General features: G+C 47.6%; 1 protein-coding gene across 4 annotated transcripts in view; it reads right to left on the minus strand.

Annotated features, from left to right (window-relative positions):
• The window catches only part of TMEM272 (transmembrane protein 272), a 32117-nt gene that overhangs the window by 2471 nt on the left and 10484 nt on the right, over positions 1-19162 (minus strand). Inside the window, exons 3-5 of one of the 4 annotated variants that reach the window (XM_037743442.1) lie at positions 11143-11202; positions 6367-6449; positions 819-1153 (exon numbers count right to left, since the gene is read on the minus strand). In XM_037743442.1, the coding sequence (XP_037599370.1) occupies positions 819-1153; positions 6367-6449; positions 11143-11202 (478 nt within the window). Of the gene's footprint in view, positions 1-74; positions 1154-6366; positions 6450-11142; positions 11203-19162 lie in introns of those variants that run through there. The other 3 variants (XM_037743443.1, XM_037743445.1, XM_037743444.1) reach the window with 3 other exon arrangements.

Here is a 19162-nt window from a genome sequence, read left to right on the forward strand (position 1 = left end):
AATCAAAAGCAGCTACACTGATGGCACCCCAACTCATGCAACCTGGCCGGAAACATTCAACACTGGTTTACGCCACCCAGGCGGCTGCAGATCACAGAGAGGTACACGGTTAGCCAGGGGCAGAGACAGACTCAAGGCCAAGCAAAGAATCTGCAGCAGCGGCACTCAGTGCACTGCGCTGGACTCTGCAATGCCAGACTCACAGGCCAGCCCCGTCCCCTAGGTGGAAGCTACTGCCTTGACCTTGGCAGATTTTTTTTAGCTGACCTTGGAATGTTCCACCCATCACATCAAAACCATCTGATATGGGGCTGGAAGAGACTGCTCCTTCACTTTCTGAAAAGGCAGCTAGAGTCACTAAAAGAATATCTTTCTCCTTTTAATAACAAAAGCCATCATAGTGAGTCAAGTTAAGATCTATCTTGTTTGAAAGTCAAGGTGACCATGACTGAATGACAGCAGCAGTAGCAACAACCAACATTGCTCTTGTACCAGTCATTGAAACTGCACTACGATTTGAAAAGGTCTCCCATTCCTTGGCTCCCACACTTCATTTCCTCAAAGACAATTATCCCTTTGAAAACTCTTGTGAGAACAAAATTCCCACTCTGAAAAGGGCAAAAGTGCCTTCCTCATGTCCAGGCAGGCAATGGTTTCTTTAGTCTGCTCTCATTACTCAGTGTATTTGGGTGGCTTTTTAAATGCCTGCAGGAAAGATTTTATTATCTTTACGCCCTTCTCCTGAACCTCTGTGTGTGTGTGCATGCACATGTGCACACGTGGTATGCTGTCAGTCTTCATCAGCAGCAGGTCTCCACCTGGAGCACAGGTAGACACAGCCGCTGCACAGCACGAGCAAGACCAGCACCGTGTGACTGAGCGCCAGGACCCCGACTGCAAAGACGTACAGGGTTTTGTCACAGTAGTCCTGCGGCTGCTGGAAAGGGGGAAGGAAATCAGGCAGGTATACAGAAAAGACCCAGTAGTTTCCCAGGATGAACCAGAGGAAGAGGAAGAGGCTCAGCAGGAGGTGAATGTAGTATCTGTGCGCATTCTGCCTCCAGGGGTACTCGTCCTCGTCATCGTCATCGATCACCACGGCCTTGGACAGCAGCCGCCTCATCCTGGTGGAGTCGTACAACAGGAGAGACACCTGGGGCGTGGGCAGGGAGCCAGGGTGGCGGGGCAGAGCAGCAAAAGAGAGGGGAGGCGGGGGTAGAGAAAGTAGCCGTGGCAGGGTGTTGGGGGCAGGGAAAGAGAAAGAGAGAGGAAGGTGTTATGAAAAGTGCACACACCAGTTAGAAATGCCACCAAGCAGCGACATTTAATTTGAAGAATGAGAATTAACACTGGCAAGAATGAAGGCATAAATTCATCGCCAGCATCCTCAGTGGCGCTTTCCTTTTAGATGTGTGAGTTGGTTTGGACAAGATGTTAGCTGGGGTAACTTTGCATCAAGGTTCAGACTGAGGCTCCCCTGTATTGCACTAGCACATTTGCACCCACACATAATGTAAAAAGGACACCTGGTCCACATGCTAGAGGACCTTGAAATAGATCCCTCTGTCTTGGGAGGAACCACACTTTCCCCTGGTACTTCCAGGCCATGTAATGAGCCTGGCTGAATCCAGGTACCAAGCGCCGATTCCGCCCCACCCCAGCCCCGCCCAGCCTGCTCTCTCTTTTCTTGGACCACTCCCCATCTCAGGCATCTGGAATTCCCAAGTGGGGCTGTGGATTGAGAGTACTGTCCCTCTTGTCCTCATACATCTTTCAAGTCAGGAGCACAGACCCTTGTCCTTTAAGTGATACTCTTGGGGACAATGACACTCTGGACCCTTGGTAGATGGTCCCTGACTCCAACCTGACACTCCTTTGAAATTCTGCTCCCAGTTGTCTACAGAAGACACCACAACCCACGACTCTAACTGGCCACAGTCGCCTTTGTCACAGGGGAGCACATTTCCCTCTGGAAATGCAGTGGCAGAAGAACACAGGTTGTCTTTGCTAAAAAATCTCTTAGCAGCTCCCCATCTTCTCTGCCTAGAGACTTGATCTGTGATTTTTTGAAAGCCTGGTCTGTGATTTGCTCTTTCTGGCTTCCTAGGCTGCCTACCTCTCCAAAGGCCAAGCTCATGGCACCCCTAACCCTGTAGAGCAGAGCATTAGAAAGAATCCTTGGATGACGGAGGATGTGGCCGACTGGCAGAGATGGGGAGAGATTCTGAGCTTGAGAGAAATGGAAGGGCAAGTGGGAGCCAAGAGATGCAGCTAACTGGGCTCCAAACTGTGCAGAGAAGCAAGGATAGAATCAAGAGAGATGGAGAGACGGGAACAGTGAACTCCAAGCCATGCCTTTGGGTGGGTGATGACTCCGGGTTTGGACTTGCTCCACATAAAATTCTGGATGGAAATGCAGGGGATAGTGGCCCACGGGGGGCGGAGTCAGAGCCTGGAGATGAACAGAGAGAGGTGAGGGCTCCTGGCAGAGATCTGAGAGTTACCCCTGGGGAGGTGATAGTGACTCTGGGAATGGATGTCGTACTAAAGCAGACCCCAGTGCTGGGCAAGTGCTCAACATACATTACCTCAGTGAATTCTCGCAGCCTGTGGCGAGAGGTACTAAACACCTGCGCAGGACGGAAACTAGAGCTATGGGGCCAAAATTTCAACAGCGATTTTCTCTGGGTGGTGAAATTTATGGAGGATTTTGATTTTCTTCTTTGTGCTTATCTGCATTCTCTGATTTTCCACAGTGGAGAGTTATTACTTACGAAAAGATAACAAAACCTAAGGAAAGTGGTTAGTTCAATGCTTGGTATGTGTGATCTTTCACGTCCATTCTAGCCTGGGGCTGCGAATTATCCCTGTTGCCCAGATGAGGAAACTAAGGTTCAGAGAAGTTAAGTCACTTCATTCAGATCCACAGTGAGTAAGGGAATGAGAAGGGCAGCGGTCCACACCTCTCTGACCACTGTCTACACCACAGTACACTGATGTTGAAATCGGAGGAAATTAAGTTGGAGGGTTGTCTCCTAAGACTTGCAGCCTGGCTGGGAGGCAGAATATCTCCGCAAGAAAAGGAAAGTAAGGTGTTAGGGGAGTTCAGAGAGCCACCCATTGTAGAGCTGACTCATCCAGGGAGGGCTTCCTGGAAGAGGGGGCATATTTTGGACCCCTATGCACAAGGAGAGGTATGAGGGTCCTCCTCTGAAGAACAGTGATGTGACAAAGGTAAAGCATGGTGGGTTTAGGGTAGGGAAAAAGCCAACTGACTGCAGTACTTGGCTGATGGTAACTGTGTGCTTGGGCAAGCCCAGGTTGAATACTAGCTCTGCCGTTTCCTCACTGTAAGCTGGAACTGAGAGTCCAGCTCAAGTTTCCTTCACTCAGATGCATTTCCCTTCCTTGCAGGGACCCATTCCTTGGAGGAACTCCCCTGCTACCTGCCACGTGTCCACAGATCTGGCTGCCCTCCCAGGACTAGTTCCTGGCTACAGTGATGCCAGGAGAAAGGAATCAGCCCCAGGAGAGCCGTGGCAAGTGGATCCCACTGCCCAGGCTTTCTGGAGCCACCTGACCCCCTTCTCTCCCACGATCCTTTGAAGTTGTGAGCTCTTCCAATCAATTACCTCTTAAGTTAGCCAGAGTTGATTTTTTTTGGTCCCTTATAGTCAAAGAATCCTTCCTGAAGCAAGTACCTGCCTCAAAGGGGCATGGTGAGGACTGAATGGGTTCCAAATGAGGGCAGAGCTGTCAGCATGGTCCCAGCAAAAAGCACGTGCTCACTAGGGGTAGCCTAGTGAGCTACTAGGCTCACCACTAAGAAGGGTGCTGTGGGAAGATGAGGGGCACAGGGTAGGCAATGGTCACTGATTCCATTTTGTGGAAACTCTCTTTAACACAACCTTCAGTAACAAATACATTTGATGTCAAGTCCTAGTAACAGGGCAACTGAATGTCCCTGTTGGCTTAGAGAAGTCCTGGTTTACACTGCTGTTCTGACAGGATGATTACTAGAGCCCCCTTTGTACTCTCCAAAGTGTCCCAGTTAGGGTGATAAATTATATGGTCAACTCTCCCAAACACACATGTCCATGTGTAAGTATCACACATTGCTTAACCTACTAAGCACTCTTTCTATTTTATTTTTTTTTAAAGTGGGTCACAACCTACTTAATTCATTTCCTAATCTTCTAATGGGTCATGACCCTCAGTTCTTTTTGGGAGCTCCAGGAAATGTCAGCTCACGTCTCTTCAAGTTTCTCTTCATAGAATGCAATACTGTGAAGCTATCTGATGCATTTCACTAAGGATGCTGGGAACGCATAGGTAGGTTCTGTGGTTGAATACAAACCATCATCATCTCAGGTAAACTTCTGCCTCTGGGAACTCTAACCCTGTTTGCCGCTGCTCTAATGGTTATGGACTCACTGTATATTATCTTGCCATCATGAGCACAAAAACTTAATTTGGCTTCAAACGGTTTTAAATTGCCAGGGAAAAAAATCAATGCTGCTTATTAGGGCCTTAGTTTGTTCATTAAAATAAATTACCTTTGGGTCCTGGGCTGGCCTTCAGAAAGGAAAAGTTTGCTGTTATTAGGAGGAACAGACCCCATGGACAGTAATATCTCTAAAGGAAAGCTCCGCTCAGCAGCCTGATGATGAGGTAGTGGAGTGAGAACGGGAGGGCAGAAGTAATTACTGCTGGAAACGTTGTCCTTGATTTGAGCATCTCTATGGCACTCAAACTGTCAGAGCCTTTCCTTAACACTGTGGGGGCCATGGGGAAAATGTGGCCCCGCTGAGCCAAGCCCTTTTGGGTTTCCTTGGAGCTGAACAGAGTCCCAGGTAGATCCCACGGGATGTTGTGATGAGGACGATCGTGTGTATTTGTACATTTTAGGACACTGCCCACCAGGCTGCTGTCAGGAGATGGGGGCTTTTAACAGCAAGGTAACCTCAGACACAAAAGCCTCCAAAGGTTTGCCCCAAACCGACACAAGAACAGAAAACCAAATACCGCATGTTCTTACTCATAAGTGGGTGTTGAACAATGAGAACACATGGACACAGGAAGGGGAACATCATACACCGGGGCCTGTCGGGGGGTGAGGGGCTAGCGGAGGGATAGCAGAGGGTGGGGGAGTAGGGGGAGGGATAGCATTAGGAGAAATACCTAATGTAGATGATGGGGTGATGGATGCAGCAAACCATCATGGTATGTGTATACGTATGTAACAAAGCTGCACGTTCATCACATGTACCCCAGAACTTAAAGTATAATTTAAATAAATAAATAAATAACAAAGGTTTGCCCCAAATCAGACGTCTCCCACCACAGAGTTGAGCTTGTGGCTACTGATTGCATATGAGAACTGCAATTTTTAAGACATTCCTTTGATGTCTTAGATCAACAGCGTGACCAGCACCACTGGCCAGGATCTCTCGAAGGATCCCCGCAGCAGAAGGCGGCTGGCAAAGAAACCCGACAGTGGGTCCGAATGGAAGTCCACGTTTGGCACTCTTGACACGGTTTTCTCGTGTTACTGCTTTGTTTTTATGAAACCACCTGGGAAAATGAATGCTCGTGTTTGCTGGCTCTGATATAGGAAGTAGTGAGGTGGGTTTGGAAGGCTGGGAAGAGTTGTTGACAGCCGGAGGCTGATCTAAGCTTCTCTTGGTAGGTGTAACATTTCTGTGGGCCAGAGATCTTGAAAACAACTGCCGGCTATGCACACCCCTGATATTTCTTCTTCAGTTGCTTTTCCTGTTTAAACAAATGTCAATACAGCCCAGGAGCAGATCAGTTACATAAGCTTGAGAGTCACAGAGAAGCACTCCCACCCCAGACACAAGTATACTCGAACAGTTGATTGATAACTGCAGCCAATTAATCCTATGTTAGTCGATTGAGAACTAAGAGGTATCATTAAAAGCAGAAATCGGAACTGCAAAATGAAGCATATTTTAACCAAATACAAATGCTGCCCTCAACAAGAAGCTTCCGCCCACAAAAACAAAAGCAGTAACAGTACAAAGAAAGGCCATGATTTCATTGGCTGAATTCAGGAGTCAGTCAGGGACTCCTCTGCATCAGCTCTTGTCAGACGAAAGCCACAGCTTAGTACATTGAACTCGACAGCAGGAAGGAAGCTCTGGCAAAGAGGCACGGCCCTGGGTAAACGCCCTGCATCTGGAAAAATCTGTGTCTCCGGAGCCAGCCCCATCACTTCAGCAACCATGCTTAGAGGGAAGTTATTCTGGCTCCCCTGCGAGTAGCAAGCAAGTAACAGATGCATTCCAGGATGCCTGCGAGTTAAATTTCTACAAGGACTACGAACAACAGATAGAGATACTTTACCTTTAAGGTACCGACGATGCCACCCACTAGCAAATATAAAGGAATGAGGGGCTGTATGGGGCAGTCCTCCAAAAACTTCATTCCTACATAGGGCAAACAGAGGAGGATTGAGAGAAAGATATTCAAGAGCACAAAGCCCGGTTTTGAAAATGAGTGGAACACCTTCGAAAGCCAAAATGTTCATCATGCAAACCATATGCTTGTAGGATCTGCTCAGCCTCACCAGTCACCTGACCCTCAGGACGCTCAGTGGATTGACGCCGCAGAACTGGCTCTCACAGAGGAGTGGTGATAAATCCTCCCGCAGATAGGGCAAGGACCAGGTGTCACTGCACCTTTTTTCTGGGTATTAACTGGCTATGGGTTGAACTCTGCTCGTCTGAAAAGCCAGTGTATGCGAACTCAAGTGTTCAAGGATTCAGGATTCAATATACAGTTTCCTTGATATGCTTAAAATAAGATTCAATTTAGGAGTCACGTTTCCAAAATGTGACTCTGTGTGAATGAGGCTCTCATCTACTCTGCTTCCAGGGGCCAGGTGGCAGGTGGCAGGGAGGAGCTGCTCTTCCTCCTTGTGCAGTGAGCCCTCTGCTGTGTTAGTCACAGTCACCATATGATCACCATTGACCATGTCACTGGCTGGACCCCACGCTGGGAAACGCACGTGAACTCATATATCCTTAGCAACCAGATGCAGAGTACTCACAAGCCAGCCTACCCAAACGCCTACCCTTTCTTAATGGTAATTTTTCTCTCCAAAGCAATGTTCTGTCTACTTTTCTCAGGTCTTTGTTCTCTAGACCTATTATTAACTGATGATATGGTGTGTCTATTTAAAATATAAAGAAATGCCCATTTCCCTCAGGGCCCAGTCTGGCTCAAACAACCAGGCTCCAGATGGATTCTAACACACGTCTTTGCTGTGGGAGACACTGACTGCCCAGCATGTGCCTCCCACATTGCCCACCTCCCTTCCTGGGTAGCAAGACAGTCTGACCAATTCTGACCAGTGGGCCGTGGGACACTTTGGGGCCAAAGCATTTACTTCTTTATTATTTTTGAGACAGAGTCTCACTGTGTTGCCCAGGCTGGAGTGCAGTGGCATGATTCAGTCGTAACTCACTGCAGCCTCAACCTCCCAGGCTCAAGCGATCCTCCCACCTCAGCCTCCTGAATATCTAGAATCACAGGGATGTGCCACTATGCACAGCTAATTCTTTTTTTTTTCTTGTATAGAAGGCGGACTCACTATGTTGCCCAGGTTGGTCTCAAACTTCTGGGCTCAAGTGATCCTCCTGCCTGGGCCTCCCAAAGGGTGGGATTACAGGCATGAGCATTTAAAAACTGATACATGATTTGTTGTTTGCTTCCTCTACTTTGACCACCTGGAAGCCATGGGTGGAGATGGCTAGTTCTCAAGATTGAAGCAGCTTGGAGTATTATGTCATTACACTGCCTGGGAAGTCCCCATGCCCCCTGACCCACGATGGAATTTGCATAAGCAAGAAATAAGCCCCTATAGTGTCAAGTCACTGTGATTCCAGGGTTAATTTGTGACTATAGTACAGCTAAGTTACCCTGACTAATACATTTGTCAACAGAGACCAAGGAAAAGAATTCTTACTGTAGAACCAAAGCCTCCTGTTTAAATGACATTTAGACTTTTAGCTTTGATTTGACATTTTATTTCCCATAAGTGCCTTGATGCTTAAGCAGAGGGAGTAAGCCATTTTTCTATGACTACACCATATTCCATTGACATGAACAAAATTTTCTTGGTACACAGAGAGCCATAAATTCAGGCCCAAAACAGAGCTTAGTCAAATATACACACTGATCCAATCATCAACGAGCAGAGGCTTGTCTTTTAGTTATCTCTGAGGTTTAGCCGAATTCGTTATTAAATGAAAATACTTTCCAAGTCTCAACACAGCCTTTTCACACAAACACCTTTAAGTACTTGGTGCCAAATTTGTTGGACATGGACTACCTTTCAATTCAAAGGCCAGCTGTGAAATGAACATTGAGTAATGGCTTTGATATCTGCTCATTCTCGATGAATAAAAACAGCTGCTGTTCACAGGAGAGTCAATCCGTGCACAGATGGCTTAAAACGATCCTAATAAATTTAATAAAAGCCATCTTTCCCCCTGTGTTCTCACGTACTGCTTAAGACCTACTTTACCTCGAGATTTTCTTTCTTGTCTGACCTGCAGTATCACGATTACTCCCTTTGCCTTTAGATCTCTCCCCAGTTCAGACAACAACTACCAGATGTAGCAATTTTTAAAATATTTGTTATTGTGATAAAATATCTCAACAAAAGTTGTCATTTTAACCATTTTTAAGTGTACAATTCATCGGTATAATTACGTGCATCATGTTACGCAACTATCACCACTATCTATTTCCAAAATGTTTCCATCACCCAAACACAAACTCTATAACCAATATTGCTCCATAAACATTAACACTCCAAAAACCCCTTTCTACAGTGGATGTGGTGATCTTAATATAATATCCATAGGAACTGGCTTGTAGGGTCTTGTCCCTTTTATGCAGCCTTATTGGTGGATGAATTGTTGCAGTTAAGTTCATTTGAAAGATAATTGGCAGGACACGGTGGCTCATGCCTATAATCCCAGCACTTTGGGAGGCCGAGGTGGGCAGATCAGTTGAGGGCAGGAGTTCAAGACCAGCCTTGTCTCTACTAAAAATACATAAATTAGCCAGGCGTGGTGGTGGGCGCCTGTAATCCCGGCTACTAGGGAGGCTGAGGCATAAGAATTGCTTGAGCCTGAAAGGCAGATCCTGGGGTGAGCCAAGATTACTCCACTGCACTCCAGCCTGGGCGACAGGAGACCCTGTCTCTAAAGAAAACAAAAGATAACTAACCACATGGTCCAAAGGCTGGGGTTCTCTTACCTTACAGATTTGCATAGAATGTCCTCTGGAGGGTACGCCCAACTTCCTAAGCAGGGTATGCCTAACATCTTGTGAACTCTGCTTGGAAGAACAGAGCCTCATGATAAATGTTAATTTTTGAATTGCACTATAAGCATCATAGCACCAGGGCCTGCTGAAGTGATTGCATTGTTCACTCTTACACTAAATGGCCCCAGACTACTTGGTTGTTTTAGTTCTCTGCAAACCTTAAAATCTTCTTTTTTACTTCTTTTTTTTTTTTTTTTTTTTTTTTTTTTTTTTTTTTGAGTCGGAGTTTCGCTCATGTTACCCAGGCTGGAGTGCAATGGCGCGATCTCGGCTCACCGCAACCTCCGCCTCCTGGGTTCAGGCAATTCTCCTGCCTCAGCCTCCTGAGTAGCTGGGATTACAGGCACGCGCCACCATGCCCAGCTAATTTTTGTATTTTTAGTAGAGACGGGGTTTCACCATGTTGACCAGGATGGTCTCGATCTCTTGACCTCGTGATCCACCCGCCTCGGCCTCCCAAAGTGCTGGGACTACAGGCGTGAGCCACCGCGCCCGGCCCTTTTTTACTTCTTGTCAGGCTGTCAGCTTTCATGTCTTATAGATCTAAGGACACTGTTTTTCTTTCCATTTTTAGTATTGTGGCTTTTGGCAGGGGTGGTAGGGTGAAACTTACATAACAAAATAAACCATTTTAAAGTGAATAACTCAGTGGCATTTAGTGGATTCACAATGTTGTGCAACTACCACTTCTATCCAGTTCAAAAACATTTTCATCACCTTAGAAGGAAGCCTCCTACCCATTAAGCAATTAGGGTACTGGGTGTTTTGTTGTTTTGCAATAATTTCTACGCCCTTTTACTTTATGCGTTAGTATGCTGTGAGCTTGGACCTAGAACTCTGGGCCTGCTGAGCTTCTTTTTTGAAGGACGTTTGGGGAGAAGACAGTGCCTCACTCTTGATGCCCAGGCCGGAAGTACAGTGGCACGATCATCTCACCTCAGTCTCCCGAGTAGCTGGGATTACAGGTGTACGCCACCACACCCAGCTAATTTCTAAGTCAAGACTTGCATTTTTTGGTAGAGACAAGGTCTCACTATGTTGCCCAGGCTAGTCTCAAACTCCTGGGTTCAAGTGATCGGCCCACCTCAGCCCCACTAAATGCTGGGATTACAGGTGTGAGCCCCCGTGCCCCGCCATGCGAGGCTTCTAGGTAAATAGGGGTAGCTATGTTTTGTACACGGGGCTCAGGGGCTCCTGTTAGCAATGTTCAGAGCATAAGATTAATTTCACTGACATGTGATAACAATTTTTAGCTACTCAAGGAGCTTCCCCTATCCTGCCCCTCTCCCCACTTCTGCAAGATATCACACTTCTGGGTTATGAGGTTTAGTAGGCATGATTTATGGAAATATTTATTCATTAATTCAGCAAAAAAACGTGTATAGAGTGCCCACACGTCACCTGGTGCCAGCTGCACTTTTTGTATTGCTTGCAACCTGCTTCCACGAGGGAACACAGGAACTGGGAAGCGACTCTGGGAAACCTCTAGTCCCGTCACTTCCAAACTTGGGCTAGAGGGATCAGAAGCATCTGGGGACAGATTTCTAAAAGCAGGAGTTTGTCCCTACCCAGACACATTGCATCGATATCTCCCAGGGTGAGCCCCAGGAATGCATATTTTCAAATGTTCCCCAAGTCATTCTGAGATGGCACATAGGTGTCTGGGAATCGTCGAGCTGGCCAGTTCTTAAACACATATTTAATGTTTAAAGATTACATGCCGTGTGCCCATGCCCCAACCTGGCTGACCTGTGGCATCCAATAGCTCGGCAGGCAGCTTACCTATGAAGGCCATGGACAGCGGCAGAGCCAGGAAAGCGCAGAGCACAAAAACGAAGCAGGCTGCAAGGAGAAGAAGGGGCAGGCACTGGATTAGAAACACACAGACCCTGGCATTTCCTCTTCACTGCAGTTTCTTAAGCATCCTGTGAAACCTGACCTTCTCTCCAGTGGCAAGTCAGCAGACGGGAGGAGAAGGTCGCAGCTCGCCTGGGGCTCCCACATGGTGGATGCAAGCCAAGACCTGCATTTCTCAGAGAGCTCAACATCTCTCGTCATCACTCTGCCAATACCAAGATCCAGATTTCCTGCAGGCCCTCTCCAAGTCTGACAGCTTATAGAAAAGGAGTTTATAAACTGCCACTGTGCCCGTGCCAGGACGCCAGAAGCTGCCGGCATCCACTGAGCCAGGCAGGATCCACCCTGTGCTTCCTGGGGGCCTGTATCCTGGGCAGATGGTTCTTCTCTTCCCTGGATAAAATTCACTGACAACTCACTTTACCACTTAAAGTATTTGCTTCACAAAATCGTTTTCCCTTTCCATTCATTTGGATATCTATTCCATAGCCCATGACATTAGGTGGCCTCCTAAAACTTCTTGCTGACACACAGTATAATAGAGATTTGAACTGGCTTGGGGTTTTTCTTTCTGCTCATGCCACCAATTCAACTTTTAGACATTGGGAAAGAACAGAGGAATGGGGGCTACACAGCCTTGGGTGCAAATCCTGGCCCTGTCACTCACTGGCCATGTGGCTTTGGGCAAATTCGTTGACCATCTTGAAGCCCTGTTTTCCTCTTCTGTAGAATGTGGTGGCAGATGCACGCATGAGGATTCAGTGTATGGCAACTTTGATGATTAGGCAATTACTTTACTGCTTCGCTTCTTGGTTTCCTCATCTGTCAAATAGACTGCAGATATAGGTTTTGCTTGGCCAGCATGTTTCTTGGAAGTATTATTTCGAATGCCTCTTGGGTAGGTCTACCTCCTAGTTCCCTCTTTCAAACTCTTGACAGCATCACGTCTGGGTTTTCTGCTGAGTCCTGTTGTCATCCTGACAGCAGAGAGAGGATCTCTGAGTGAATGTCATGGTAGCCTCTGCAGTGTCTCTTCCTTCCTCTCTAGGTCATCACCTCAATTATTTTCAGGTGCCCCCACCTCCCGACCTCCCTGTTCTCCTGTGCCATTTATGTGCCCTGGCAAAAGCTGACCCCACCCTGGCCTTGGAAAAGGGCATGAAGTTTCACCCTCAATTAACCCGCAGAGTCCCACTCCCTGGATATGTTATTAGTGGATGGGCTTATGACTTATACTGGGAGATATACTGAGAGTCAGGAAAAAGCTTTCTCACTCTTCTGACAGAACTTCCAGAAACAAGGTTTCTCCCCCCCAGCCACTGGTGAGGAACTGAATCACTCTGGGGGTGACTGGCAGCCTTCTTGTCACCATGAGGGGAAGCCAGCCTATGAATGAGGCCAACGTCTGGGAGGCAAGAGGAGAAGTAAAAGAAACTGGGTCCTCAGTGACATTCGTCACCCATGGAATCACACCACCCTTGATGCTACACTACTTCTGGACTTGCCATTTATAGGAGCCAATAAATGCCCTTTGCTACTTAAGCCAGCTTGAGTTGGGGTTTCTATATTTATACAGAGCTCTCTGTACCTGGCTTAATCTGCAAGGTCCTTCGCAGTTTTGAATTGTCAAAGATCTGGGATTTCTCTGGGAAACTGTCTTCTCTAGAGGAGAAGAGATCTAAGGCTGCAAGTGCCTCCAGCTGGGAGCCTCACGTGCACACTATCAGATGCCAGCTCTGATCTTTGCTACCCACAGTGGGCAGGGTGCACAGGGCTGGGTGCTACCCCTCTCTCAGAGAGACCCCAGAAGTTGCCCTCCATGACCATCTTGACCTTCACCTGCAGGAAATGTTAATGGGGACGGGCATGCAGAGTGATTTGCCCCAATTTCCACTCCTCCCCTCAAACCACCCCTGAGTTGGCTATAATGCTATCACCAGAGCCAGCTTCACAGGCGTGCGACTAAACTAGCCCATGCTTGGGGAGACCCAGCGTCTGGTTTGGCACTATTCTGTTGCCATCTTGAAATTCTAAATAAATTTCTCTCAAAATTGTGTATTGTAAGTGAAGCCGGACAGGACAGTGAGGCCTACGTGTGAACAGAGGGGCCTGTGGAATGCTCATGTGGGCTGCTCTTCATCACCAATATTCACACTTAACTCCGCAAGACTCAGAGCCAATACGAGGAAAGCGTATTGTGTCTTCAACTGAGTAAGCAGGGGCTGACGGTCCTGAGAAGATATACTCCCATTTGAACCAGAACCTGCTTCAGATGCAGACAGAAGGCAATGATGTTCTAAGAAACAGGAACCACCAAGGAACCCCACCAGCCCCTTTCTGACCCCTAAATTAGTATATCTTTTCCTCTCAGAGCTTCTTCACCCATCCATGAGCAGAAGGTGGAGAATATGGGTAGAATGTGCCCGTATCAAGAAACAAAATGAAGAGCTGTTAGTTTTGTGCAATGTTTCCAATGTTCTGGTAAAAACAAAATATGTACGAGAACTATGAAACACAAGTTGTGTCATTTCAGTGACTCAACATATGAGTTAAATGCTCTTACAGTTGCCTTTAAAATGGGCATATACAACATTAAGATGAATGGTAAAATATATACTAATAATTAAAAATTTTGATTTCCCTCTACTTAAAAATGACATTAGCAAATAAAAAGGCCAAAAGAGAGGCTTCAGAAGAAAGGGAAAAGCTTTTTCTAGTTTAGTCCCTTGAACAGTGCTTTTTTCCTGCCTTTTGAACAAGCTGCTTTGCATTTTTGTTTTGCTCTGGGGTCCTGCTGGTCACGGGTGACACAGTACTGCTGGCAGGTGTGGTGAGTTAGAGAGAATTTCAGTTAATCTAGCCACATCTGTTTTAATTCTCAGAGTGGAGGTCAAGGAAGAAATTTCTTGCTGGCAAAGGATAGAAGGTCAGGGGTTGATGAATCCCATTCTATATTTCTGACCTTGGAGCTTGTTACCAGGATGATAAAAAGTGGTCGGCATCCCGGAAAATCTTTCCCTGTGCTGCAAGTGTGAGGCAGATGGTGCCACCTGGCCACATATATAATCCAGGTGGTCAGTGACACAAAGAAATGGAGCAGTCCCCAGGGAGGCACCTGCCACCCAAACTTCCTACTGAAGGGTGGCAGAATATGTCACCCCAAACTATGCAGCTATGGCATAAGGGTTATTTTGAGCTAAAGGCACATAAAAAATAACAGATGGAAGACGGGTGCCCCGACCCTCTTTTTCTCCTTCTTGAAAGTGGGAAATAAAAGCCTCGCGTAGAGGATGTCCTCCCCGTACCAGAGGAAGGCACCATTGAGATCATCAAGGATGGGACACCGAGACCAAGAGAATTCTGTACAAACAGATTTTGTCAAAATCACTCTTGTCTTCCCAAGCCTCCCCACATAGTTTGCTTACTTTTCTACAGTTGCCTCTCTTTGTTCAGCCCAGCGTAAAAGCACTTGGGTTTTGCTGTTTCTTTGGGTTTCCACTCCTTATGAAGGCTCTTGCATCATGTAAACCTTGCACTAAATTAGTGTGCTTCTCTCCTGTTTGTCTTATGTGAGTTTAATTCTCAGGCCCAGCTGAAAAGCCCTAAGAGTGGAGAGCTAAGATGTTACCTCCCCTTCACTACCTCCCAGCAGGGCTGAGAGAGATGGCCCGGGTCAGAACCTTCTCAACGACCACCTGGAGGAGGCTGTAAAGACTCATCACCTGCAGCCAGTACACCTAATTCCCAGCCCACTCCACTCCTCATGACCCGCAGCATGGACTGCAGGACTCTTAACCTTTGAGGTGTCAATGTCCTCACTGCATACTCAAGCACGATTACAAGACTTTCCTAACAGACTTGTCAAAATCATCAGATGTCATACTCTGTGTAGAGCACTAGACGCAGGGCCTGCCACATAACAAACATGGATAAATGCTGGCCATTATCATTACTATTTTCCCTTCCTGATGGAAAGAGACTCAGGCTTCCCCTTTATTTCAGCCCCCACTTCCGAATCAAATGGAGAATCAAAAAAACAACAGGTGAGGTGTACACTGTGGTTCTCATGGTCTCTGGGCAGAGACGGGACTGTTCTACATCTCAGCTCCCCAGTGGGTGCTGCCTTACTCCCTGGCTGTTCTCAGGCTGTGCCCTGGCTTCATCCGGCGGTCTGCTTCTCTGGATCGCCTCTCCAGTGAGGCTCACTCTCACTCACCGCACTTCCGAGCCGTGACTCTCAGGTTCTTATTGGCTGCTCTAGATCTCACAAACCAGGATCAGTACAAATGGTGCCTGGGAATCTGCATTTAAAAGCAACTTCCACCCTGACATGGTTGCTCACACCTGTATTTCCAGCATTTGGGGAGGCTGAGGCAGGTGGATCTCTTCAGCCCAGAAGTTTGAGACCAGCCTGGGCAACATGGTAAAACCCCGTCTCTACAATAATACACAAATAAGCCATGCATGATGGCACACCTGTAGTCCTAGCTACTGGGGAGGCTGGCTGAGATAGGAGGATTGCTCAAAGCCAGGGGATCAAGGCTGCAGTGAGCTGTGATCCTGCCTCTGCACTCCAGCCTGGGCAACAGTGCAAGACCCCAACTAAATAAAATAAAATAAAAGCAACTCCCAGGTGATCGTGAAGTAGCCATGTTTCTGTAAGCTAGCTGGAGAATCTTCAGGGGCTTCCTAGGGCCTGTCTGCTCAGGGCGGTGTGAGGTGCTGGGGCTGGGCTGGGTAGTAGGATCCACTGGGATGGAGTCATCAGTAGATATCAGCATGAGGGTTTCCTTACAGTTGGTCCTAATAAGGACACCCAGGCCATAGTCAGGAATCGGGGAACCCCGCTCTCGCCTGATCCCTTTGCCTCCTGGGGCATCTGGTTACCCAGTCCTCGGTGTTTGGAGCTCTCTGGAACAGAGGCTGAGCTTCCTGGAGATGTTGCTGTGCCCACCACTAGTTCATACTGCTCTGTCTTCTGGTCTATTAAGCACCAATTCCAATGCAACTCAGAGCGCCACATTCTGGCTTCTGATAACATGAGTCTCTCCATCTAGAAAGTCAGTTTGAAAGAGATGAGTGAAAAAAACTCATCAACTTGAGGGTCCCGAAGGAGAAAATAATTCAAAATTAGAGCAATAGTAGGAGGACATTAGAATCAAAACGTTGGCATCAAGTCATTCTTTACGCCAAGAACACAGATAAGCTGATTCCTGACTTACTGATGGCTGGGAAAAGACAGAACATTGGGAAGGGTGCCCTCCTCAGGACGGCTTTTGTGTTGCTGGCTCCGTATCCTCACTCCCTTCAGGAGGTGCCTTTCAGGGTGGGCTGCTCTCTTGACGGCTGGTTGCTGGACCCGTGATTGTCGGAGGGAGCGACCCGGTCACACGTGTTAAAGATACACTGCCATCCAGCTGTCAGTCAAAACAGGAGAGTAGCCAGGAGAATTCAATGCATTTTTAAATGGGTAATCTTGGCAGGGAAGTGGGTCTCTTTTGGTCTGTTCTCAAGGATCTCCACAGTCTGTTTCCTATGAATAGCAAGTATTTAACATATCCCCAGATCTTTTGCTTAGTTTAGTGCCGAAACTGAGACCAGGATCCAGCAGTTTTTCTCTGCAACGCCACCCTCTGTCGTTCCACCAAGCTATCAAATACCCAGAAGGCAACAGGCAGAGAGTGCAGGAAGCGGAACGCCAACTAAACTCCTCTTTCCAAACTGCCCTCTCCACCTCCCCATATGGTAATGGTGCCCAAACCCCAGTCACCAGACCACTTCTGCCCTCTCCTGGTGTGTTCGGTCATTCTGTCTCTGCCTCTTGTTTCCACTTACCCCTCTTCCCCAGCCCTGCACCAGCACTCTGCATTGCCATAGCCACCCACTAATCCCCACAGGTCACAGACAATAGCAATTTGCATGAGGGGGTATTTTTTTTTTAGCACCTAATCCACGTTGAACAGAGATTTACTTCTTTATAGACACTCAGCTATTCATTCTTACATTTGACCAAGGTTTGGGCAGATGTAAAGTGAGTATGAGAAGCCTTGGCAATGCGGACTTCACGACCGCTTAAGGGAGATGAGATGTGCACCCAAGGGACAGTACAAACCAGTGTGTGGGAGGAAACAGCAGGGGCAGCGCACGAAGCAGTGAGGAAGCCTGGAGGAGGAAAGAGTACCCAGGAAATCAAGGAAGGCCTCAAGGAGGAGGTGATGTTGGCACTGGGGGTTGATGGATGGGTAGGATTTTGATGGGCTGAGTTGTAGGGAGATGGCTTTTCAGTCAAAGGAAAAAACCTAGAGGAAACAAAAGATTCGAGAGACAGAGACACTCAGAGTGGTTTGAGGCAGTGTCAAGTCATGAAATGGAGCTGAGCGTCTGTCATCCATCATAACAGAGAAGGAGAGATCAGATGGAAACTAGATATTGAGAAGAGAGGGCGTTTCTGTGTTGCATAAGGACATTTTGATTTTATTAGGAAGATAAAGAGAGTTGTGGGATTTGGAATTGGAAAGTGGCATAATCAAAGCTGAACCTTTGGAGACAATGGGGACTCAAGGGGGTGTCTAAGGGGGTGGAGAGACCAGCAAAGTGGCTGTTGAGTCACTTAGCCTGGAGAGCAATTGCAAGACTCCGGCAGGGCCTTGAGCGCCCTCTAGATGAAGGGAAGAAGGGGTAAAGAAGGACGGAAGTGCTGTGCTCGGGTGACAAGAATGCTAGAGGCATCACAGAAATGTGAGGGACAGAAGGAGCAGGGGCTTTGGGGAAAGGATGTGTTCAGTTCAGAATTCACTGCATTTAATGTGCCAAGGGAATGAACTGGAGTATGGGATTCCAGAGCTCCGGGAGCTTCTGAAACCACCTCCACTGACTGCTTTTGAGATTTTCAGTTGTTCATGTAACAAGACAAGTTAGTAAGAAATATTGGGCCCTTCCACAGATATTGGTGTTGCCATCTATTTCTCTGATCCCTGAAAAGAGAAGGCAACTTTGTGCTTCTAGAAGCCCACTGAGAGCAATTCTATGGGATTGTCCAAATTAAAAGGGATGCAGGGAAGTCCCCCAAAGAGGAGGAGCCACAAAGGGGTGGCGGGGGGGCTACTGGGGATGGAACCTGGGGCTGGTGGCCCCTTACCTGCAGTGTCCAAAAGGAATTGCTACTAGAAGCACCTACGTAGGTGGCACCAGGTCCCCAGGCTCGTAAAGAGCCCGGCATCTCAAGCTTGACTCCGGTGCTGGCCGGAGAGCAAGGACAGGGCGTGCTGCGGCGTGGTTTGTGCAGAGAAGAGAGGGCCTGCGTGAAGCTATGGGGCTGAGTGAAGGTTGGAAATCCTCTCACTTGGAAGAAGGGCACACTTTTCTTCCAACAAAAGCACCGTCTACTCCTAAGCTATGTCCTGGAAGCTACCACTGCCAGGGGCCACCTTTGCAACATGGCACAAAGGGTCTGTAGAGGTCACAATGGCTTGCCACAGAGCAGAGCACACCCTGCCCCAGACCCCGAAAGAGGAAAACGTGACTCCCCCTTCTCCAGCTCTAATATTTGAATTCTTGTGTGACCCACAAAGCCCAGGACTGATTTTCCTGCTACTCTGGCAAGTAGGAGCTTGGAGTCAGATTAATTTTATTTAGAAAGGAAGAAGTTTTAAAGTTTTGAAAGTACATTAAAAATAAAAGAATGTGCTATTTCTCCTGGCCAGAATTGCAGAGCGAAATCTGCCACTCTCTGTTTAGTACGTGGAGTGGTATAAATGTCTCTCATAGCTGGGGGGCTGCAAACACCGCCTAGTGTGACGGTTCCCTCATCCAGGCCTGAGCAGAAGGTCTTACTCCTGGTGGCCCCCTTGGGCATGCACTTTGCCGGGCCCATCTCTGCCGCTGTCTCTGAGTGAAGAGGACTTCCTGGGACCCCCTGACAGGTGCAATGACCTGGGTTCACTGC

Source organism: Cebus imitator, unplaced genomic scaffold, assembly GCF_001604975.1.
Source record: "Cebus imitator isolate Cc_AM_T3 unplaced genomic scaffold, Cebus_imitator-1.0 Scaffold145, whole genome shotgun sequence".
Classification (NCBI taxonomy): domain Eukaryota; kingdom Metazoa; phylum Chordata; class Mammalia; order Primates; family Cebidae; genus Cebus; species Cebus imitator.